The sequence below is a fragment of the Zonotrichia leucophrys genome, chromosome 2 (assembly GCF_028769735.1).
Source record: "Zonotrichia leucophrys gambelii isolate GWCS_2022_RI chromosome 2, RI_Zleu_2.0, whole genome shotgun sequence".
Classification (NCBI taxonomy): domain Eukaryota; kingdom Metazoa; phylum Chordata; class Aves; order Passeriformes; family Passerellidae; genus Zonotrichia; species Zonotrichia leucophrys.
Genome location: NC_088171.1, coordinates 48,014,291 through 48,039,469, shown reverse-complemented (window position 1 = coordinate 48,039,469; position 25,179 = coordinate 48,014,291). Strand labels below are relative to the sequence as shown.

Sequence of the window (25,179 nt, the reverse complement as noted above, 5' to 3'; positions counted from 1 at the left end):
TTACATCACAACATTGTTTATTATGTAACTTTTTACAATACAAACAAAAATACAGAAATGCAGTATATGAATACAGCTAAATGCAAAATGGTGATGTTTTTCTCGAGGCCATATTCCCATTTCTAGTAAAATAAAGAAAGACTGCACACAGGTAGAAACAGGTTGGTAGTTAACTCCACAATTTTGCCTAGAAATGACCTATAAATGCGTTTTCCTGCTACTTACCATAAAATGTAAAAAGGGAGTTAAAGGAAAGTTTTACTCACTGGTTCCTACCATATGAAAGAAGCTATATTCTATTTAGGAGGGCCAATATATGGAAAAATATCTAAATTAAATGTTATTACAAAAAATGAAGCAGTAATGAGATCCTTCTGGCTAAAGAAGTTACTAAATGAGAATAGCATATATTTAAAGAATCCAAAACATAAAAGGGTTGTTATAAAAAGCTTAGGTGCACTGTAAGCTTACAACTTTTTGTTTTTCCATGTGTCCTTTTAAACAATGGAAGTGTCAAAAATAGGGTCAACTGTGTTAGACTAAATTACATTATTGTATATGCTGCACTGAATGGAATTTTTATTATAATAATAGAGAAGCATTGTTTGCATCATATTATGGCAATTTATCCTCACTAAAAACCGTCTAGAGTCCTGCATTTTTTGATATCCTGTAAACCGTTAAACCACCAGAACATGATTGTACAACAGTAAAATGTTTTCTTTTGCATTAAAATGACACCTGTTTAAAAAAAAAAGAATGAAAAAAGGTACTTAGAGCTGTTATTTTTCCAAGTACACAACACCCTAGACAATTCAAGGCATCTCATTCTCCATCAAAATTAACAAAAATTTGTCATGCTGTTAAATCCATTACTATGGATACGACTGGTGCAAAATTGGTCAAACGGATCCAACAAACACTGATGTCCAGGCTGGCATATTGGCAACTAATACATAACTGGTGGTCAAAATGATGCATTTAAAATATCTTCCCTTTCTTCTTATTCTTTTCCAAGGTTCTAAAATGACATTAAAAAAAAAGTTTGTTAAATAATGCATTTAAGTTCTGTTTTTTTAAAAAAATATATAGACCTTTTAAAACAGGCATTTTAATAAGGCTTTTACTGGTTATAACACAGTGGATGAAACTTACTGAGTACACAGTATTTGTACTATGTGAATCAAGCAGTGCAGTTATCACCAGATTTCCCCTCCCAAGGACTGAAGGAATTAAACATTTCAATTCTCAGAACTTTAATTCCTCATCCCCCCAGAAATCTGATGCAATCTATCAATATAAACATTTGTTTATTTACATAGATAAATTTATGTGTAGGTACCATGTTTTTGCAGGTTAAAACCTGTTTTAGAAGCTAATAATTTTCCCACTATCGCTGAAATATGGTCATTTGTAACTAAAAGCAGTTCAAGATTTTTCTTGGCTTTAAAGTGAGACCTCCATAGTGGTCTACAACCATGGATGGACCACTACTGCCTCAGAAAGCTACAGAGCTTTTACTGCAGGACAAGACTCCAATTTACCTGGAAGAATTCTGTTGTTCCAAAATACGTTGTTGAGCCTCCCAGTTTGCTTTCTCATCCTCAAACTGACGACGCTTTTCCTCCAATTCTTTGTGCTGTGCCTCCAAATTCTTTTTCATTTGCTCATGGCGTCGCTGCAGCTGTAGGAGATTACGAACAGGGTCAGTAAGTGCAGAAAACACAGCAACTTCTGGAACTAACAAATATCACAACTAAACTTACTAATGCAACAAAATTACGTGTTTTATTTTTCTTCAGAGAAAGTAGCTCAGACTAAAACATTAAGGTGATAGGTACAGCCAGTAACAAAAACCAAAAGGTTACTAATCCCACAGCTTCATTTTACAGTTAACAGAAAATGCCCCAAATGCTGCTCAGTTTACAAACAGAATTTGTAAGCAGCTACGTTTGGCAAATAAAAGGAAATTAAAAAATACTTTGGTATTTGATGCAAACACTAAGCAGCAAATTTCAGAGCATTGAGTATCACTAATGCATAAAAGAGCAACATCTTTGACTTTCTGTGGCCAAAATATTGATTTCATCCTATAGCATTAACTAGATTGTGGATCTATTTGAAAAAAAATATTAAGTGGAATTATTTAATCACTAATTAAATTAATTAGTATTATTGAGAAAATGAATTGTCTACATTCCAAAAGAGAATAAGAATTCTCTCCTGCCAGTTGATGGGACAGACTGATAATCAAATGTGTTGTATGTAAGGATGGAAATACTTGTCAGGAGACATGATTGCTTTAATGTGGTATAGAGCTTTTTAAGTCATAGAATGGTTTGGGTTGGAAGGGACCTTAAAGATCATTTAATTCCATCCCTTCTGCCAAGGGGCAGGGACGTGGATGCTCAAAATCCCATCCAGCCTGGCCTTGAGCATGTCCAGGGTTGGGGTTCCTACAACTTCTCTGGACAACCTGTTCCAGTGCCTCATCACTCTCATAATAAAGAACATTCTCCTAATATCTGACCTAAACCTACTTAGTTTCAGTTTAGAGCCATTCCCCTTGTCCTGTCACTCCATACCCCTGTAAATAATCCCTCTCCATCTTTCTTGTTGGGTCCCTTCAATACTGGAAGGCCACAATTAGGCCACCATGAAGCCTCCTCTTTTCCAGGCTGAACAATCCCAATTCTCTTGGCATTCACTCATGCAAGAGCTGCTCCATCCCTCTAATTGCCTTGGTGGCCTCTTCTGGACTCAACAGTCCCGTGTCCTTCCTATGCTGGGACCCCAGAGCTGATGCAGCCCTGCAGGCAGGATCTCACCACAGAGAAGTAAAGGGGTAGAATCCCCTCCCTTGACCTGAAGTCCACACTTCAGAGAAAGTGATATAAAACTCCCTCTTGCCTTATTCTCTTGCATAATCCCGTTCTACACAGCCCTTGAAAACCTATTTCCTTTTACACATTTTTACATGGCACTGTCTGTTGCCTACTTTTCTACATTTACATAAATACAACAGAAGCTTACAAAGCCATGAATGGTGAAGAAAAAAGAAGAATTAATTGCAATGAACATAAAAAACTGGTATCACAGGATACAGTCAAAAAGTCATGAGATAGTACATGAAAACCAGAAGTAGTTTTGTATTTCACATAACAAGGAAAATGTGGACACCAGAAGTATTAAAGGGTTCAAAAAGATTCAAGACAGAAATTGAAAAAAGGATAAATCAAGTGGCAACAAAAACCATGATCCAGATAGAGCATATAGCTTTAAAATCCTCAAACTGCTGACTGGCATATCTTACTATTCATATCCTTGTCTATTCAGTTCTCAAAAAAAAAAAAACCAAAAAATCTAGATTAATTTTTTTCCATTTGATGCAGTATGCCTTGGCACCTTACAGAGCCTAGGCTGCCAAGCATTTCAACTACCCTTCCAAGTTTCCTCATTTTTCCTCACATTTGGAGACAAACTTTCTTAAGGAACTTTGACAGTTCTGAACTTCTCTATTAGGCTTCTTGTGAGAAACTGTTTTCCCAAAACTTTAAAAATTACTTAATTTTTTACTTTTACTTCAGAAGTTTTAAGTAAAACTTCTAATTATAATAGTCCCTTAAAAAGATCATTTTCAGAGCCCCTTGAAGCCTGTAAAAAACTGATTTCAACTATGAGGACTTCATCTGGAGATGACAGAAATTAGAGTTGGGTATCCATAAAATTTGTTTAAATGGTACCAGAACACTGACAAAAACAAATCCCTGACTCTTCCTTAGCCTAGTAGTTCTCATTTAGGTGAGATCCCTATAGGCATTGTATCCAATTCCTGAAATGCTTTTTCAATACACACAACAAATGATCATGATTGCATTAGCTTATGTAAGCCATAAAAGTCTCAAGAACTTTTAAAATCACATGGAAGAATAAGCACAAAATATTCCAAAGAAAAGGGAGAAGAAGAGGGTAAGGAAGTTATGGAGTATTTTAATATGCTATGACTGAAAATAAAAATAGAATGCATGTGAACCTTAAACTCTATTTTAAGTTTAGATTTATACCATTCCAGCAAAGGCAACAAGCTGAGGAAGAAGAATGGTGTTGTCTTTACACATATTAACAAACTATGGAATCAATTATGTTGCAAAATCTTGGCAAAAAGTCCCACCTCTACACTTGTTCAGCCTCAAATTATATTTGTGTTTAAAACATTTTGATTACCTCAGCTTCAGAGTCCTTCAGTTTCTGAACTTTTTCTTTGACTTTCATCTCAAACACCTGTTCCATTTCCATTTCCATTTTCTTCATTTTGGCTACATGCTCCCTCCTTTCCTCCTCCATCTGTGCCAATGGGCTCCTGCCATAAATCCAGAAGAAGCAGTTAGCTAGTAAGAACTTTTTTCTCTGTCTGTTACATTAGGACATCTGGAAAAAGCAAGATAAAAATGCTGAAGCAGTAACATAAACACACTGCTGTAGGCACTGCTAGCTTAAATTCAATTTACATTATTATATTAACTGTTTAGATAAGCTTTACTCAAAAAGATATTTCATACAATATCTTTTCCTCCCCCAGTACAATTGATTTATACTACTTTTAAGTTAACAGAAACTCTTGACTTTCTACATGTAGAACCACCTGGTCATGGGAAGAGAGGAAATGTTAAAACAAGAAAAAGAAAATTAGCGTCTTCCAAGTGATCTTCAAGCATCTTTTTCTGCCCCATAATTCAAATATATTAAAAAAATAATGGACATAATAAGAAAATTAGGAGCACTGCAGACTAAAGTTCTATTTTCTCTCTAAATCTTCATTGTTCCCAAGTGAGCCCAAAGAGACACTTAACATTGCAACTGTGTTGAAAGCTCTGGTCATAGTTTTAAAGAGAGATCAGCTTTGAAAAAAAGGTCTGGGCAACTGAACATCAATATTTCAAGTATCAGTAGGAAGGTTTTCCTTTAGAAAGCTATTAATAAATGTAATGTATAAAAACAAGGTACATTATTTTTAATTTTTTCCATATACTTTATGGTATACTTTCCTGGATTGTACAGATTTTTTAAAGCTGTATAAGCCTGCTATCCATGTTCTGGTGATATGGGTTTTAAATAGTAAATTTCACTGTAAACATCAAATAAAACAGGATGATTGAGATCTAGTGATGATCACTACAGAGTTTTGTTAAGACTCTGCTGTTCCACAAGGAGCAATCAAGCCAAATCATTGGCCTCTTATTTCAGTTTTGAGTATCTAAGGGTTAAATCGACAAAGTTTTAACTATTGTGTTGGTGAAAATGAAGAACTGATTATATTTGGAATTGTTACAATCAATCAGCAGAGGACATCTAATCTATATATTAAACCAAATCTGAATTAATAGCTGCAATGCTTGGACTTGTGAATAAAATGCTGTATAATATACAGAGCTGAAATGCATCTTCAGTTTAATTTTTACTTTAGTCCTTCAAAAGGCCAACTGCTAGCAATCTTTTACAAGGAAAAAAATTAATGGTTAAACACAGGTGAGATAATAATGCAGAAAAATACTAAAGAAGTGAAAGAAGAGGTAAGTAGCAGTACTTGTGGAAGCTAAGCAGCTGTCAAAACAATACTATTTTATTCTACAGATGTAAAGCTCTCAAATGCATCTGCTCTTCAAAAATTAATCTACAAAGTAGAATAAATATTGAGGAATCATTGCTGCAGTTTTAACTTGAAAGGGACGCAGAACTGTCCTTTGATTGAAAACTTAGTAAATCCAATGGGGATGCCATGCAAGCTGTATTTGAGAAAGTGGTACAAATCAGTCTGCACAGAAGATCAGATTAACTGACAGGTGAGCATTTACAGCTGAGAGCTTTACAACATAGGTCACAACTGGTTTTATTAGGTCCTAAGTATGTGACACGGGTAAAAGCACATCACTCTCTATTTCAGGACAAAATGACACAAGGATTTAAACAAAAACAAACAAACAAAAAATGAGACACAAACAAAAAAAAAAAAAAGAGCTGAAGGGGAAAAAAACCCCCACAAACCACTAAACAAAGATGTAAAACACTTAACTGATTTCAGAGGACATGCTCTAATAACAGTCCTCTAAGTTATTCTGCAAAAATTAAAAATTATTCTAGATATGTGCAAAGTAGAATCTCTGCAAACAGGTAATGAGATAAAATCGTGGTAAGAAATTACTGAAGTTACTAAATCCCCAATTCAATGAAGAATTGTAAATTTACAGGTAAGGATAAAAATTCCACTAATTCTTTATAAGCATCTATATAAAGATGACTCAGTCATGGATAGAAATGGGGGGAATTCCATAATTTATGCACTTCTACTGATTTCTGAAATTTGACCAAATTTGACTTGAATCTTAGCCAAAAGGTTTCTAAAGAGATGGGTTTTTACAGAGGTATCTGTCACTGTAAGCATTTACAAATGCCTAAAATTTACAGTAGCACAGCTTTAGGAAAAAAAAAAATGAAACCAACTGCTAGTGGAAAAAACAATGCCAAGAGCAGGATACCAGGAATCTGTTTAAAATTTTAAACATCAAACAGTGAAATCCTTTTTGTGCTTATAGAATTTTTGTCTTAAGTTTTTTGGAAAAATTTAAATCACCACTTACATGCCTTCAACTGTGTCAAATCTAAAAAACAAAAAATACAGAGGCTTAGCTTAGCATGCTTAAATAAAACCACAAAACCAAAAAGCAATAATTTAAAAAAGTAAATTCAATATTATTAGATTCCTAAAGCTAATTATGTGCTCCCCCAAAAGCAAATTTTTCATACTAAAAGGAAGAAATTGTTAGTTCAAGCTTGTTATATTTATTTCAAATTCAGTTAGTTGATCACTACATCATGTCAATACTAACGCAGGTTTGATGTGCGCAGATGCTTTCAGGAACAGTTTTCCTACAACATATATGCTTTTAAAATATTTTAGTGACACCAAGCACCACGTGCTCTATACAAGTTTTTGGAAACCAATGCCACCTGGGTTAGAATTTGTCAGCCAGCAGAGAGAGCCGTGTATGGAGCAGCCGGGAATGCTCCGACACTGCGGGAAGAGCACTGGGCTCCCACGGCCACCAGGGGTCTCAGCGGCGGCAGTGCCACCTCCCCGGGCCCCGGGATGCTGCAGCAGCGCCCGGCCCAGCGGAACCGGGGCTGCAAACGGGCTCTGGGCTCACCGAGCTCCCACACGGGCTCCAGGGCACTGCGCTCTTCCACAGAACCCGCCAACAAAGAGGAGATGGAAGTGGTCGGGCTTAGCAGTCACAGGGACTCGAGCATTGTGTCTTTTGTTACCCTGGATAAGACCCATCTTCACGATGTACAGTATGACTCGCAATAAAAATAAGATTTTACTTTTAAATTCACTAAAGATAGCAGCTTCATACAGCAAACCAAAAAGATTTCTCTAATTAAAACAACTCAATTTCAGAGCAAATGCCAATTTTCTCACATGTCACATAGTACACATGTGAAACTACCATTACCACATGATTTAGAGACAAGTTATCTACACAAGTGAAGACTACCTTGACATTTTTATTTTTTCAATGGTTAGGATGATATTGAAAATTTGACAAATCAGACTAAACCTAAAATACAAAAAACCCCTCCATAACCATGAAAAATACATGCTTTGGATTGCTCCTAAGTTAACAGGTTACTTACAGAACAGTCAAGTTTCACCAAATCTGAGTTAAGATTATTAACTGGACAGAAAAATGCTTCAATTAATCTGCACAGTATTATTAGAACTTGTAGCACATACTTCTATTTGTTTTCACATGAGCATTTTTGTCTAAAGAAATATGTTAACAGCTGCATGAAAAACTGAGATCTGCTAGGATCATAAAAATACAGCTGTTTTAAAGCTACAAAAGGTCAGTCCAACAGCTCCAACAGCTGCCAGCAGGAGATACTTTTGGAAAAGTACAAACACCACTGCATGTCTCCTGGTATGTCTGCCCCCCAGTATCTCAAAAACCAGCAGCTTAGGAGTTTCCAGAGCCAGGGGGTGTTTCTGTGTTTAACCATATGCTTGTAATAACCACCAGACAGCATCAGAGCACGTCTCCGTTCTCACACAGAGATACAGGATCTGTCTCCCATGCAAGAATCAATATTGCCCCAATTTGAGACACAGGCACTGCTTTCAAAAGGCCAGCAGGCAAGCATAAAATTCCTAAGGGGAGGCACAGATAAACTGTTAATTTCTGTTCCTCCCATCAGTTTCCAGGAGGCACATGGTTATTAGCAAGATTCCTTCTATGCTGCTTCAACTATACTAGATTAAAAAATCAAAAGTTACAAAACCACACTGAAGTAAAAAATGCATGTTAAAGCATAAAAAAACACCCCAAAAATTGCAACTCAACATATGGTTAAGGTAAAAACAGAAAAATAGCATCATCTGCTTCATAACCAGCACATGCATTCAAGAATTTAATGTATTTACTTATTAAGTCACCCTGTGCTCTGGGGAACAAACTCTTACAAAATGTTCAAAATAGTCTTTGTAAGTTTGATTCAGGTAGCTGAATCAAACTGCAATTTTTACTCATTCTCTTGAACAAAAAAAACCCTGATAGCAAAGAGCACCAATTATAAATGTATTAAATAAATTGTATTTATTAATCTCTGTGCTCCAGTACTGCAGTGCTCCAAGCAACAGATTTCTAAAGGAGAAAATAGTTCCAGAAAGCACATTCACCTGGAAATATTCAGGTGGGACAGCACAGTGATCTGAAGTGACAGGAGAGGCAAAGTGAGCATGCTTCAGAAAGCAAAGTAATTCCAGACCCTGGTAGTGTATGTAGGTTCTGGCTCAAAAAGAAGTATCAGGAATGCTATCAGAAACTGAGTGGGGTGGAGGGGTGAATGAAGGTCACAAAGAGTTCTGAAACCTACTCATAGATGTATTTTTGTATAAAATAACGTCTTACTGTGTTTGCAATATGGGAACAAAAAATAATTTTAAATAGTGATTCTGTTGTTATTTTTAAGAATGCAGAATAACCAGTCCTCTTACATGGATGAGGTAACAGACTGAGTTTGTAGGTGGAGACTAACACAAATCTAAGCAAGCACAAAACAAAAATGGTAAAAGTACTTTCACTAAAATTCAGATTTTCCAAAATCTAAGAAAAACATACTAAGATTTTGAAAGGTATATAAGAAACCCCAGTATTTAACAACACACACAGGAAAATGCAAACAACTTCCTTTGATATCCCAAATAACAATGGGGGGGGGGAAGTTTCACTTTTCAGTACAGTAATAGCAAATAATAATACAGTAAAAAGCACAGTAATAGCAAGTTAGAAGTCCTGAAGAAAATGCAGGATTTTCTCTTCTGCACTTCTATTACTACATGTTCATCTGGCATACTTGCTATGTGCACTCAGAAGCCTTGAGCTACGAGTCAGGAATAACATGATGGCAGAAACATGACAGTGAGAGGAAACCACGGTGTGATGGACACATATATTTGGAAACTAGTATTTTTAAGACTTGACCTCATTAGAAACGCTGCTTAAGTACAAGTACACTTCTGAAGAGTTGCTATAACTGACATAAACTATTACATTTTTTGTCAGTGCCATGCAGGGAAGTCTCATGTAGACTCACACTAGATGAAACTAAATCATGTCCATTTAAATCATTCCCTCACAACTTTTAAAGCATTAAGAGAGTGTAGAATAGACATTTCTTTAGTAAAAAATGGCTTTGTAACTGTCATATGGGTGCAAATAGCAGGTATTTCCAACTATTTTCAGGGATCTTTTTCAAGAAGAACAGCTGTAACTTTGCATACCATTAGCTGAAAAGAACAGTACCCTCTATTTTGATTGAGAAATTTGTACTTAAATATAGTACTAAATAAGAGCACCATTAATTAATAATTATTTAATCACTAATTACTGTTGATGCAGTTACTACATGCAGAGCAGAATATTTGAATGTAGCTATTCTCAAATAGCATTATACAATTCCGTATACAGTAGAGCCTACTTTTAAATCTTTGACTAACTTCATCTGGTTGGCAAGTAACTTCTTGTCAGAGGTAATAAAAATGAGTTTGAAAAACCAGCTACAAAAGCCACCAAACACTGCATTGCAACTCCCTTCTCACGAGAGATAATGATGTTGCAATAATTCCCCTGCCATGATAGGCAGCCATATGAGTTGCTAGAGCAGCATTTCAAAGATGACAGTACCAGTCTGCTTTTTCAGAGTTTCTAAATAAATATTAACCCATTCTTCTCAAAAACATCCCTGACACAAAAGTATTGATCATTCACGCAGAAGAACCAAAAATTCCACAAGTAACATATAAACCAAAATAGAAATTAATGCACAAGAACTTTGCAGTATCAGTGAAATAAAACTCTGAGTAAATGTAACAATTCCCTTCAAAACTGAATATACTATTTAGCATGTTCAGTGAAAGTAGTGTCAATCTTAGTGAAAGAGGAAAAAACCCCAAATTACAAGTAAACAAGAGGCTCTTTCCAAACACAGCAAAGAGACAACTGACTGAAGGCTATATGCATACAAACCCACCAGCACCCCTCCCCAAGAAACCCAAAACACCACCACACATTCATAAAACCAGCCAACCAAAAATAAAGAAAGTAAAAAGACTGAAGTGCAATTCAGCCTTAACAGGAACTTACTTTGTTAGCTGCCCTTTATTTTTGTTGTTGTCAACACCGTTGTATGTAACAGCTGCCAGTTTTCTGCTTCTGTAGTTCTCATAATGTACATTGTTAGTAACATCCTTCAGGTCCTGCATATGAGTTCTGTCAATAAGTGTAATTTATCAGCTTAGTGCACAAATACAAAATACTACCTGAAAAATCAGTCCCTGTTCATTTTGCAGATTGACTTGAATTAAATTATATCCCTCCAATAATGTCCCATTTCTCACAATGTTTTTACTCTACCACTTAAACTGGAGCTCTCAAGACAGCAGAGGCACAGAAATACCAGGTTATTTTGCACCAAACTATCTAAAGCTTGCAATATCTCAAACACTAACTTACAAGACCAGTCTTTGGAAAGTTTGAGTTCTGTGGATAAACTTGCAGGTAATTTGACAGGCAGATAAGAAAAGTGTATATTACTACGGTAGTAGGTAGGAAAAAGCATGTCAGGCAAGAAGCAACAAGCCAAAACTTCCTGGTTTCCATCTTTTAATTCTACAAAAGCTAAATGTTAAGTTCAAGACTAAGCTGAAAGAATTCACTTCTTTTCATAATTTTCCATTGTCAGCCAGGAGAAAAGCAAAGCTTAGGAATCAAACTAACAGTTTTTACAGCAGATGTCACCTAGTGGACTGCTGGAAGCACCGGACTCAGCACCTAACATAACAAAGCACAGGCAGTCTTGTTTTAGCTAAATTTTCAGTGCTAAAGTTTTTAGAAAATGCCTACAACTACGTACACATCAGCACTAAGAGATAATCAGGCTCCTCTGGACTAGTAACAGAATAAACTAGTAACAGAAAAAGCAATCACAAAAAATTCACTATCAACATCACTGCTTGCTAAGTATGTGGTTAAACAAGTGATCATAAAATGTAAGATAACTGTTTACAATTTAAAAAATATGGAAATTCGTATGAACTCACTATCTCAAATTCATTTTTCTCCAATATATGACTTTCCAATCTCTCAGATATACCAGAAAACTTAATGTTACCTATCAGTTACTCACCTTATCAACATGTTCCTCAGAATTGTGAAGTCACAGTGTTCACCATTTTCAACTGCAAGAAGAAGTAAGCTTTTGTTGAGATGTCAACCAAAATCTGTGCTTTACACAGAGGTAAAATGTCACCCGTTTACATTCATTCCAACAACAAATTACTCCCACAGCCTTTCCTTACTCAAACAACATGTGTGTTAGCAGAAGGAAAGCATTAACATAACTATAATAATGTGTCTTACTAGCAGAGTTCCTGTGCTCCCCTAAGCCTTACTGGCAAACTGTTCTGAGTCAGTGCAGCAGAATAAGCTACCACAACAGAAGCACAATTTTGCCAGTTTAACTGTTTCATCCTTTGGCTGCCTCATAGCACAGTTGTGTAAGGAACAGACACTAAGGGAAGACTTCAGTCTAGATCCAGCTATATCCAAAAACCTTTAAACGACAGACTCAACCTGTTTGTCCCTGCCCAATAAGCTGCAGAAGTCTCCATTTTAATTTTAATATGGATTTAGTTCTTCATTACTGAAGCAAAGGTTGTGTACTGAATTTGATGCACCAACCTACAGAGGAAGAGTGAGCTGGCAGCTGTCATTATGATGTCATTACAGATGCCACCTATTCCACTGTGCCCATCACCCCACAGAAGTAGAAGAGGCTGATGCTGTGAGTGGCATTTCCCTGAGAGATCATGAAATGACACTGGAGAAAAATGCACACTCCAGAACTCTCAGATGTGCAGACAGAGAAGGCAACACACAAAGCTCTTATCACACACAAAAGAAAGGAATAGGGCAGCTTCCAATGTGCTTCTGAAGTAAAAACAGACATTATCATGGCAAGGAGGGAAAAAAACCAAGACGAAGGAATTAAAATAGCCCAAGTAAATTCAGTGAATCCTACAGAAAAATACAGAACATTGCCACTTTGTGTGTTCATTCTTGTATCTGCACTCCTGCATTATTTTATTCCATGGTTTTACACAGACTGGTAAATTCCGCTCAGATGGTACATGAAGTCATACTCCCAAAAAAGCATCATCTCTGTCCTGACAGACTGAAAGCCACTCCAAGAGGCTCCTTTTAGTTAGGCTAGCTCTTCCTTTCCAAGAGTCATAGCACTGTGAACATGAAACCTTTCAGAAATTTGTTTTAAAATAAAGAAAAGCAGCACAATTTTGCACATCTCCAAATGCCAACAGAAGAGCCTGAAATAAAGCTTGATCTTCTCTGATGCAGCTGGTTTTTACTTTCTGCCAAACCTCATTTCCTGCCAGACAGGCACTTCAAAGTGCTGCAGCATTCCTTTTTAAATATTGGTCCATACACTGCTTGTTGGCTGAGGTTTTTTTGTCTGTTTTACACTGCATCCAATTTATAGTCCATTGCCCTTGGAAGGCAGAAATAGTGAGAGAAAAGAAATTCCTCTTTATTCAATACATGCACACCAAAGTAAAAAACTCAATGATCATGGAAAAACAGTCTAATAGTGATTGTTTTACTACAGAGCATGGTGCAAGTCATGCCATGTGGCATTTGAAATATAAGAACAGCATTAAAGCACAAGAAATGGCTGCCAGAAGAATCTGCAATTATCTTCAAGTCTCTATAGCAGTAGAAAGTAAGTTTTAAACAAATTTTTTAAAAAAGTACTCTATTCATTACCAGGTAACCTTCTATTGCTACATCCCAGTACTTAAGACTCAGATGTTTTGGGAAAAATTTTATTTATAGCAATTGAACTGATCAAATTAATATTATTAATGTGAATGCTCTAGAAAGAAGAATTTAATACACAGGTTTTATATGAAGATAATTAAGGTAAAAAAGCTAGAAAACAACTGTAATTTAAGTCACATCATCACCTGCAATAAATTACTACAGGTTTGACAATTTCTCACTGAGGCTTCAAGAAAAATCTGCTAGCAAAGTTACATGTTGAAACCTTTACCTTGTTCCAATATTGTCAAAATAACAAAATGGTATATTCAAAAGATCATTGAAATTAAGCATTTCAAACATTTCAAATACAGACTCATGTCTAGTAAGTTTTAAATGGATTAAAAAAAATCACAAGAAAGCCTTACCTTCTGCAACACCCCATGGGTACTGCCTTCCTCTAACTCTCTTGCCATTGACTTCAATGATCGTATTACTACCTACCACAGCAAGAGGTAAACGGTCCTACAAGATAAAGTATGACTTTAAAAATCAAAATCTGCTGCCAAAAGATACTGAAAGCATGCCCATGTATCAACTTAACATAAGCTAGGTCAGTGCTGTAACACTGCAATGCAGCTAACCCAAAAGTGCAAGAATAGTGATGTTTATTGACCTCTGCCCAGTTTAATGACTTATATATACACACACTCCTCCTGAATTCCTTATGCTGCTGCATTCTGTAAATCTAGTTAAGCAGCAGACACTACTGTTACTCAGTAAGCTATGCAAGAGGCAAACCATTTCCTATTTATGTAACTGCACAATTATTTACCAAGTCATATACCCACTGGCTACAAGGGCTGTTACTTTGACTGGATCTTGTACCCAGTTTTCAATGGTTTGGCAAAGAACTACATCAAGTTCTTGTTTTCAACTGAACTGAGAATGCCTCCAGTGTAACAAGCAACAAAGGAGCCAAGAGCAGCTTCCAGGGGCAGAAAGGGACACAGTACTAAGCTCAGTATTTTGCACTTTTGTCTTTGTTTTTATTCTGCTCTTCTCAAGGCTTAGTCCCAGAATATCTTCCATTTTTTGTCCTGTTTGTGTTTATCTATCCTAGGAGATTTCCCCAGTAACAAAAAAATTTAAAAGCTCTTACAAGCTGTTACAGCTACTGAACAAACAGAAGCAAGGCTCAAGAAACATACACAAGATGGACTCCTACATGAAAGAACAAACTGAAAACATGAGTAAACTAAGAAAAGGCCTTTCAACAGCCTCACAGTCCTTTTGATTTTCTTTAGTCATTTATCTCCATTAAGGTTTCAGTGTATCAATCAGCCAGAGAGCTATTAGCTGTAATGCACACACTTTATGCCACTGCACGCCTCTGTCTGAAATAAAACCCTTGCCTCCTTCAAAGCTCAGAACCAAAAAAATAAGTGGTAAGCTGTGGAGGGTGGATAGAAGTCAAATAAGGATGAATTTTAAAAAGTCATCTTTAAGAGTTCATTAATGAACATGTGATCTAGTGCTCTCATTCTGAATTTTAGCCACTGAAGGACTTAGATGACTTAATAATGTCATTCATTGCTTCTGATAAGGAACACTGACCCTCAGGACAGCTTTACATGTGATTTCTATATTCTAAACACTTTGGTGGGCTCTTCGTTAGTGACAGAATGCTTTTCAAACTCAAATTCCCCCTTGCCCCTCCATAAGCACTTTTTCAAAAGAAAATTAGTTTACCTTTATCTTTTTAACAATCTTATTTTCTTCTTCATCATCTGTTTCTGGAAATTCATATATTTTAATTTTGTGTTCTTGGATTTCTTTCATTATCTAGAAACAAAATTATTATATGTTTGAGGATTTCATACTTTATAACAGCCTGATTTTTTGCTGATTCTCCTCCTTTTGTTAGAAACATAAAATCCTTTGGATTACCCTGACTTAAATTACAACATAACTTGCACATTTAACACCCTCAGGTGACCTCAGGTTAATAGTGTGATCATCTCTCTTTAGCCAAGAGAAGACACAATCAGAGCTAGAGCTCCCAGCTACCAGAATATCATCCACCAACACAAGACAGCAAAAATTAATACCAGATTTCTACAACAGGACAAATAAGAGGTTTACTGTAAAGGAAATTCTGTCTGCATAGAGTTAGGTGCAAAACCTAATACAACAAATTTTCAGACTAGTTTTGCAATTGGGTTCTTTAAAAACCAGATATTTGAATAGATAATTGCAGTCACACTTTATCCCTTTGAGTTCCCACAACAGCTACTGCTGTCACTCCTATTCTTTTCTGTTTCCATCATACCTGAGCAGCACTTGCTTGAAGCAGGATCACCTGCTTATTTTAATAGAGCTTGTGACTGATGGACTAACTCTAGCAGGTAGTACTGTTGAAAAACATTCACAAGCAATAATAAAGTGACTGTCCTGTTTTGATGCTACATTTGTCTGAAGGGTATTTTTAAAAACAAGCTGATTAGTTTTGCAGAATTTTAGGATGGAAAAATATTAGACCATTTAGCTGACAGCTGCACTGCAGAGCTCTGGGGAATATTTCTGGCTCATGGGTTTGCAGCCTTAGGAGAAGTTAAATTTCCAAATCATGCAAGGACTTATTTTCAAAGTTTGGTTTGGGAAAGTCCCTCCTGTTTAACACCCACTCATTCATAAAGCTACTTATATATTTAGAAATATTCTGTGCTCTACCATTTTTTCCTTTCTGTCATTGAATTTTTAATTTTATCAGTTTAGATCAAGAGTTTTACACACAACACCTCTTAATGCCACCTTTTCAGAACTCTGTGTTCTTCTAAACTGGGACTGGACAGAGTTCAATAAAAAAAAAAAACTTTATGCCTTGTCTTGTTCTGGGTCCTCCTTGTCCTCTTCCTACAATACTACAAAGCTCAACTGTTCTACTCTGATAATGTAGCTGAAAATAAAACATAAACCACTTGTAGACACTCACAGCAAATACATTCTACAAATACAAAGACATTGTATCAGTTGTATCAATGCTAGAATTATCTCACCATCTTTAAAATGCATTACCACACCCAAGAGTAAACAAGTTTACTGATTCTCATATAATACCTGAGGTATCTATAATAATTACAGTGCATCAACATAGAAGTGGTGCACATAGTGTTGAATACCTTATTTTTTTAACACACTTCTGTCAGGCACCTAAAGCCTGAAAGCTTCTTTCCTCCCTTACTGATTTTTATCTCAGCAGTGAATTATTTTACTTGCCAAGAAACATACTATACTTGAAACCTCTTCCCCTGAGGACAGAAACAAGATTATTTCACCAAGAATTATAATTAAATCTAGAGATATAAATTACTTAGCTTTGCTGTCTCAAGTTATTGCTTCAGGGTTTAAACTCTGCATATAAGTTAAATCTCACCATTTCCATAGGGACCAACTTACTAAATTATCCTATGTTGTAAATATTAATTTTTCAACTCACCTGTTTTTTAAATTGTTGGCATTCCTCGGGTGTAAGTGTGTCTGCTTTGGCAATAAGTGGAATAATATTCACTTTTTCATGCAGGCGCTTCATAAACTCTATATCCAAAGGCTTAAGTCTGAAATACAGCATTAGAGCTTTGCAATTTACATTAATTAAACAAGACTGTACAAATGATGAGATTTGTCCCGACAACTACTCTTAAGACACTGATTTATGAGTGACAGATGACTGAAAATGAAAAGGTTACCTGCAATTATTACAGCAAATCCCCTAAATTGTATAATACAAGAGGAATAAGTGTTAAATTAGTATTACTAGCTGTCATGAGTCTTCTGCTAGCTGAAAGTACAGTCATTTAAGCAAGAGGTAAGAACTCTATGAAGGTAGTAAAGTTTGTGTTATTAGCTGGAAGATAATCCCACTTCAAGTCTGACTGATAAGAGCTCACAGTTGTGAATTATGCTCTGTTCACACAGAGTTGCAGGTTCTGAAAGTCTCTGTATGCTTCCTCTTGAGAGTGGGCTAGGAGACTTTTTATTTTAAGACCTTAAGATTGCTGAAGATGGTAACCCCTGTAGCCTACGTACAAATGAATTAGAAATATCTCACCTCTAAACTGATATGTAAAACAAAAAGACAGTTATGAAAGTGGATGACAGTGATAAAAACTAAACCATCATATGGGTATAGGCTGGCTGTGTGGTTGTATATTCACCATCTATGTGGATCAAAGTGGTCAGTATTTCCTGTTTCCTGAAGTAAAACTACAGAGGTTTTGATGCATTAATGACAGCAAGTTTAGTCAGGCTTAAAGGATTCACTCAGAGGATTTAACAAGATTATTTTTCATCCTAAAAAAATTAGTATTAGGAACATTAAAACCAGATTAATTTGGTACTGAAATTTCTGAAAACCATACATAAAAAAAGAATGAAGAAAATGTTCAAGAATACATATTTAACTTCATTTTTACATTTTCTACCTGTCACTGATTTCACCAGTTCTCAACATGTGCCCATTAAATAGCTAACATTAAAACACATCTATATTATAAGCACTCTTTTGGTTATCCATTCACCTTAATATGCTTTCCTCCAACTTGCTTCAAAAAGCTACCTAGGGCAGCAACACTGGGTTGAAGAGCAGCTGCCAAAGCAGAGTTGTTCAAGAGGTCTGCTCAATTAAGGACTTGAGTGTTCACAGAGGAGACTGAAGCAGGAAAGCTTTATATAAAGATTCCAAAATTGCAGAAAGATTGCGAATTCCTCCATCATCACCCATTCACTTACCTGGAAGGCTCCTCCTGCCCCTCCACTCTCTCCCCCTGCTTCCACAGAAACCAATTCAATCATTTCAGGTGTTTATGGGAATACTAGCTAAAATGGTGGGATGTATTAAATAGGACTTTAACTGTTATTTTTTTATAATCTCTAAATTTCTAAAGCAGGCTTTTACAGATGTATTAAAATGACAAGCAGAAGCAAGCTCACCCACAAATGCTTAAATTCAACATAAATATAATCATGCATTAAGAGTAAAGAGGACACTACTTGGTGGGTTAGATGTGCTGCTGTCTGCAGAGGGAACAGGAGTAAAGACTGCATCACCACAAAAACCAGGTAGGAAGTGAGCTCTGTCCTTTCAGAGAGGGCAGCATCTTAAAAGAGGAAACGAATGCTAAAAGCAGCACCAATTTTCTTCATTAACTTCCTTACTGAGATGACAATTTTAAGCATTTATTCCAGGAATTGAAAAACAGCATGAAAACCCAGCATAATTGTACACCTTTTTCTCCCCTAAAAATAACATTAAATATCTGTACAAGGAATATAATTTTACAGCTTTTAGCCTCACAAATTTAGTGACCAAATTTTAATCCATTGGAAACATTGCTTTTCTTTTTCCTTAAGAACAACTTGTACCTCCCACTGATTTAGGAAGGTCTAACAGACATGGGGGTGTGCAGGCAAGACATGCTTTTGGAAAATTAGCTCAGAAATAATTGACTAACACAAGGGATCATCTTCCTGTTATTTAAATTACATTTTGGATTTTGCACACTACTGAAACAGCATGTCAAGAATTGAAGTGTTTGCATTTAAAACTGACATGCATGTTGAGCAAAACTGGCATCACAAACATGCCTGTTGAACAATAACAAAATAGTTAATAAAGACAAGTCTACATAAAAAAACCTCCACCCTCTGGCATTTCTTTCCATATTTGGAAGTATCTGTACAGTTCAAAATTATTAGACCAATTCCAGTGCTAGCTACAGAAGCTAAGTATAATAGCTGGCAGTTTTTACTGCCTGAGGAATACTCTTTAAATTCCTTCATCACTCCCTTCAACAAGTTTTACTACTTTTGACCAACACATTAGAATAGGCTTAAACTTCTCTTCGCCTCCTTCTGGTTTTGAAGGTGTAACTCAAGAGTCTGACAAATTTAATAATGATACCATGATAAAAAGATAAACAACCAGTTTCAGATAGTTAATCTGTACCTAATACACCCTGGAAATGCAGTTCTCCCTGTCTACCACTAGATAGAAGCCTGATCTAGTAAAAACTATGCAGGGGTGGAAGATCACATAACAACTGAAAAATAATCTGCAATGCCTATACTGGAAGTGCCACTAGACAAAATACTACACACCAAGTGAATTATTGGTGTGCTTACAAGGAGGCATGAAACTTTCCATCTTCAATTTACACTAAGGGGAGGGAGGAAGAATGGAAAGGAAAAATCCTTTTGCTTGACACGTGAACCACTTTCTCCTAATGTGATCTAAGGACATACAGATCACAAACAGACCTGGCATCTGTGAACGTCTCTGCATTTTTCATTGCTAGAATTCTATCTCTCTTGTTATGCAATTAATGTGTAATTGTACTGTCTGGTGTTTGGCTTGCTAATGTTTGACAAGCCAAAGTAAACTCATCTTTGAAATTAAGCATGATCTGCACGCCATTGAGAAAATTCGATTTAGAACTCAGATTGACAAATTTTTATCTGAGATAAGAGAATGAAAACATAAAATACACTAATACAAACCCATGTCCTGAAGGAGCAATGAAGTATAAACAACACTGCACTCTATTATCTGGCATCTGGCGTCTGTTCACTCGAGATTCTGCATTCAGGTAGTCCTCAAATTTACTGTCAATGTAGTCAATAACTGGCTGCCAGCTGCAGAGATTACATGAATAAAAACCTGTAAGTTACATTATTTACATAAAGAAACCTCTTTTTGCTAAGAAATAGACGTTCACAATTTCCCCACAGCTTGGGGTGGGTTTTTTTGCTTTTCATTTGCTTTTTTTTAATTAAGGTACTTCAACACTGCAACTGATCAACTCTTCAACCTAAAATTGAGTTACATAGTTCTGAAGATACAATGTGTGAGTCCACTGAGAAAAACCTTTCAAACACAGTCACCTCCACTGTAAAAGCACAAAAAGAGAATACTTAAGAACTGTAGCTAAAGGGATATGCTTCACTGATCACATCTTGTGACAGCACAGAAGGTGGTTCTGCACACTGCATGTGTGGATAAAGAGACAAATGCACCATTCAGTTTAAGGGGAAAGGCTGACTGCACTTCAGTCAAGCTATAAAGGCACTTGGAATTACAGTAGTTAGAAGTTTTCAGCTAAATGAAAAGTTTAAAAGTGTTAGTATTTTAACTGAATATTGAAACCTGCATTTTAAAATATGTCACAAGGTATTCTCACACACACACAAAACGCAATGCAGAATTATCATGGGAGAACATACAAAGAATGTCTTACCAATTACTATTATCCACAGCATCTCCAAATCCTGGTGTGTCAACTATTGTAAGTAGTAACTGAACACCACCTTCTTTGATTAAAACTTTTGACTGCTCAACCTGTAAAATGAATACAGTAAGATTAAACTTCTAGCAGTTTAGTCAACTATCTTAAACACTGGGAAAGGCATTCAATGAATAAGAAGCCTGGCAAAGAATTGCTAACTTTTCTGCTTCAGAGGTACGCTGTGTCTGTGTTCTGCTTATAAAATCCCAATAATTTTACAACAATGAATATTTTTTTAAAGAAAAAGATCATTATTTAAATAAAATCAGTGATAAAAGAATTCTCTAAGTATATGGGATATCTTAATACTTAAATTCCTGATTCCTGATAAACAGGAAAAACCTTAACCAGGCATTAAACTTGATAAAGTTTTCCAAGAAAATTATACTTTTCAAAACTAATCCTCCCCATAAGCATCTTAGACATTTCTAGTCGTGTTAATGTATTTTTAAGAATACATTTATTTTTCAGCTATCATAATGGTTCAGAATGGAATCTCAAAGTGATGGTTTCCTATTACCTACAGAATTATACTGGAAAGTAATACAATCTGGCTGCAATCTGCTGAGCTAGACCTCATGACTGTAATGGATTGGGTTCTGTTAGCTCAAGCCACTGATGGAAACCCTCCTCAGAAGGCAACTGCATCAGCACAAGGAATGATGCAAGATCGGGGTGTGGGAGTTCCTGCCTCCAGTTGTGACCACCCACCCACAGCACAGCTCAGGAGCTTGCACTGAACATCTCACCCAACAGATTAGGCATGTCACGACAGAGAAGAACTAGGCTAAGCAGCACATGGACTGCTACCCTCTTCTCCCTACTAATATTTCAGTAATCATTGATATTGCCAATGTCAGTCCATCTGTCTGAGAAAGTGCTGTACACCACTGTACTATCAATGAGATGCACAGCAGTATGAAATGACAAACCCATGTTGGCCTCTTTCCAATTGCTCAAACACTTAATCATCCTTTTTTTTTCCCTGATATTAAAACAATTCCTGTTAAATCACAAGTTGGACCATTTTCTAGATATGATTCAAGAAATCAGCCATGTAAGCCATTTATCCAGAAACACATGAGAGCTGGAAGACTCAAGGTAATGCCATCTTGTTGCTCATTGCTTAACATTCCTTTAACCTCACAAACCCTAACTGGGGAGAGAAAACAAAGTTCGATTTCTAATAAACCCTATCTGGATGTCTCTTGACCAGTTCAAGATTTGAGAAATATCATATTAATGCTTCTTAAGCTCTTGCACATCTCTGATTGTTATGCAAGTGAAGCAGACTCCCACAGCCACACCTGAACATTATTGCAAATGCTCTGCAATCACTGCTTATGTGATGCAGTATAAGCCCACAAGATAAACTACCACTGCAGAAAGTCAAACTAAATCCCTCTTGCACAAGTGTAACACTGATTCCAATTCAGAAGAGAATATCCAGAATCACAGAAAACAGTAACTACCTACAAAGAAAGCTTCCTATTTAATCTCTGAGTATGCAGGATGCTATTTTTATCTACTCATCAGTAAGGATCCTACCCAAATGGGATCAGTCCCTTTCGCTGCTAGTTCTCAAACAGTTAATGGCTACCAGGATACTGGTCAGAGAAGTATCCAGGTTGGGCTGGACTTCCAAGACCACCCAATTCAAGCTCCAACATGAACAGGCCTTACAACAAGGTTAGGAAGGTGTAAAACAAACAAACAGGAATTAAAACCAACCAAACAAAACTACACATACCAGCCTATGTCACCACCAAGTTACTCTTTGACAAACTATACAACTCTCATCCTTCCAAGAGCATGCAGCTGAAAGCCATGAGAGCCTAGGAATACATGCACTGCTTTAGAAATGTACATTTTAATTATGGTGAGTGTATTTCCCCCATACTCTAGAGTTCTATCAAGAAATTTTATTGCCCACAATTGATACCAGAACTCAAGACAGTAATCCCCTGCCATAGTCAACTCAGCCAAGAGTTTACTACTCACAAGCTTTAGCACACAAGAGATTAACTTCTGATTCCTTGCATTCTTTTGGCTATCTTGCATATAGTAACCACACAGCCCTCCTATTACCAACCTCTCTGCAAGTATACAAAATCCACAACACTTGCAAAATACTAGAGATGATAATGTTAAGAGATGCACTCTTGCCAAGAGTACAAGGTATCAGCTTTATTCTCCAGCACAAAAATTCCCAGCAAGAACCATTAAATTATTATGGGCTCACAGTGGAATGCCTTTACAAAAGAAGCAATTAATAAAACATTATCTTGAACATATGTTTATAACAAAGGAAAAGAAAGGTCAGGAGATCTCAGAAGGGTCACGCCAAGCATTTTCCCTGATTCTGCATGCTTGTAAAATCTAAGTGTGGTTGAATTTGTCAAGTCACCTTCTGACAAACGGTGTGCAGCAACTGAATCTCTGCAGACAGTGCTAATACATTACTGGGTTGTGAGGGTTTAAATTTTTTTCTTACTTTTCATAAATTTCTGTAGGTATCTCGCTATCAGAGCAGGATTTTCACAAACCTACAGAACAAGAGACATTAGCTGATGAATTAAAAGTCCTGTGCTTGTGCTGTGGAAAATCAGACCACATTCAGGATATATTGTAAGCAGTAGATTCTACTGGTAGGAAACAGTAGACAAAGACCCTGCCACAAAGCCTCTGCAAAGTTGCATTTTTCTAACCTAAATGGATGTGTCCATACATGGTCAAAGTCAAAGAAAGCAGCAACATCTGGAAAAGATCCAGAAAATCACTGTAAACTAGTGTCATTCACAGTTAAGCATCCAACTGCATCCCATCATATGATTTACAAGTATTCCCAAGGGATTCATGGAAAACATTAGTTCAAGTCTTGGAATTTAAGACTTTTAAAGAAAAGTCTCCTCCAAAGAGCCATTTTCCCATGCACTCCAGTCAACTGGGTCACACGGGTCTCCTTGGCAGCTACTACACAGCGTTCATCACTTGGTGCTTGTTACAGCTTGATTGCTTTTTATTGGATGAAACATGCCTTTGCCATCCTGCAGTTAAGGCAGTCAGATAATGATCAGAGAAAACACATTTAATACCCTCTCATTTCTCAGTGTGTTTCCTTTGAATTCATCTGACACCAAATCACTTACTCTTAACCGTTTTTCTGCATTTTCTATGAGATTAATGCAAAAGAGCTGCCAACAACTCCAAACTGCAAAAGCCCAAACCACAGTTTGTGTTTATCTATGTGAGAGCCTCATACACAATTCCTGATAAGTAAGTTGTTCCCACCATATAAGAACAGGTGATTATTACAACCAAGATCTGAGGATGCTCAAGTGAGGTGGTTTCTCTCATCCCTACCCTACAAAACCCTTTTATCAGTCCTCAACTTAAAAAGGTTTTCACTGGCAGAGTACAAATCCAGTGGATCCAAACAGCAACTCCCACTGCTTATTCTTTAATATTTGACAGAAACACCTCCACATCATAGACACTGCTACCACACACTATTTTCAAGCTTGTAGGGGGAAACAATTTTATCCTCACTTACACTGACAATGAAATAAGATAGTTTCACTTTCTTTCTTAAAATGCTACACTGACTTTTCATTCATCCCAAGAAACTGAAAGCAAAGCTGCACTGGTAAGTATATTAAAAAAAAAAAAAATACTTATTAGATGAAGTCAAAATATTAGTTTCTGGAGGGCAAGACGGTCTTTAAATCTACTTCATTCCCACCATATTATTTTCTAAGTCATGTCAGACTCCAGTTCACTATTGAATATAGCTTTGGCAAGCTCTTGCCCTCAAGCTTTAGCCCACATAGTGGAAGTAAGAAGAAAACGCAATGACTTTTCAGCCTGAGCTCTGTTCAAACCCTTTTCTTCCCCTCTCCAGCTTTACATACAAAAAAAAAATCATTAAGCGAGGCTTTCTCGAAAGTATGTTTCTTTTACTTAAACCAGTAAATCAATACACCTCGATGGTCAGAATGAACAACAGACCATCTAATCCTGCCCCCTAACAGATGAAAGTACTTAACTCAAATTCCAGAAATTCCACACAGATTTTCATATTTTTTCTTACAGTGATGCACCTTTAACTAGGGGGGGAGTGAGTTCTCTGGAAGATGTCTTGGTTTGGGCTTTTTTGTTACCTAAGTACAAATTCTTCCAAAGATTTTTCCCAACTGAAAAAACCAAAAATCTTCCAATGACAGGGAATACATCCCACAGTTATTTAAACTAAAATTCAATGAACATAACCTGAATTGGTTTAGCTTCTGCTAAACTAAGATGTAATCATCAGTAATGAAATCATGCTACATCTCTCTTCCAATAAAAAAGTCACCAATCTACTCAGTTTTCCAGCAGTCTCTGATTGGCTCAGTAATAAGTACATTATATGAGAGTTTAACTCCCTGCATACCTCTTCCATCCCA

General features: G+C 36.4%; 1 protein-coding gene across 2 annotated transcripts in view; it reads right to left on the bottom strand.

The window, feature by feature from the left end:
- Positions 1–25,179, bottom strand: part of SEPTIN7 (septin 7) — a 60,096-nt gene continuing 34,917 nt past the window's right edge. The window contains exons 3-13 of one of the 2 annotated variants that reach the window (XM_064704886.1): positions 20,687–20,787; positions 19,950–20,084; positions 16,891–17,008; positions 15,144–15,236; positions 13,820–13,916; positions 11,743–11,794; positions 10,701–10,826; positions 6,636–6,656; positions 4,225–4,360; positions 1,545–1,684; positions 1–1,021 (exon numbers count right to left, since the gene is read on the bottom strand). In XM_064704886.1, coding sequence (XP_064560956.1) covers positions 982–1,021; positions 1,545–1,684; positions 4,225–4,360; positions 6,636–6,656; positions 10,701–10,826; positions 11,743–11,794; positions 13,820–13,916; positions 15,144–15,236; positions 16,891–17,008; positions 19,950–20,084; positions 20,687–20,787 — 1,059 coding nt within the window. In that variant the 3' untranslated portion in view covers positions 1–981. The remainder of the gene's footprint in view (positions 1,022–1,544; positions 1,685–4,224; positions 4,361–6,635; positions 6,657–10,700; positions 10,827–11,742; positions 11,795–13,819; positions 13,917–15,143; positions 15,237–16,890; positions 17,009–19,949; positions 20,085–20,686; positions 20,788–25,179) is intronic. The other variant, XM_064704887.1, reaches the window with a different exon arrangement.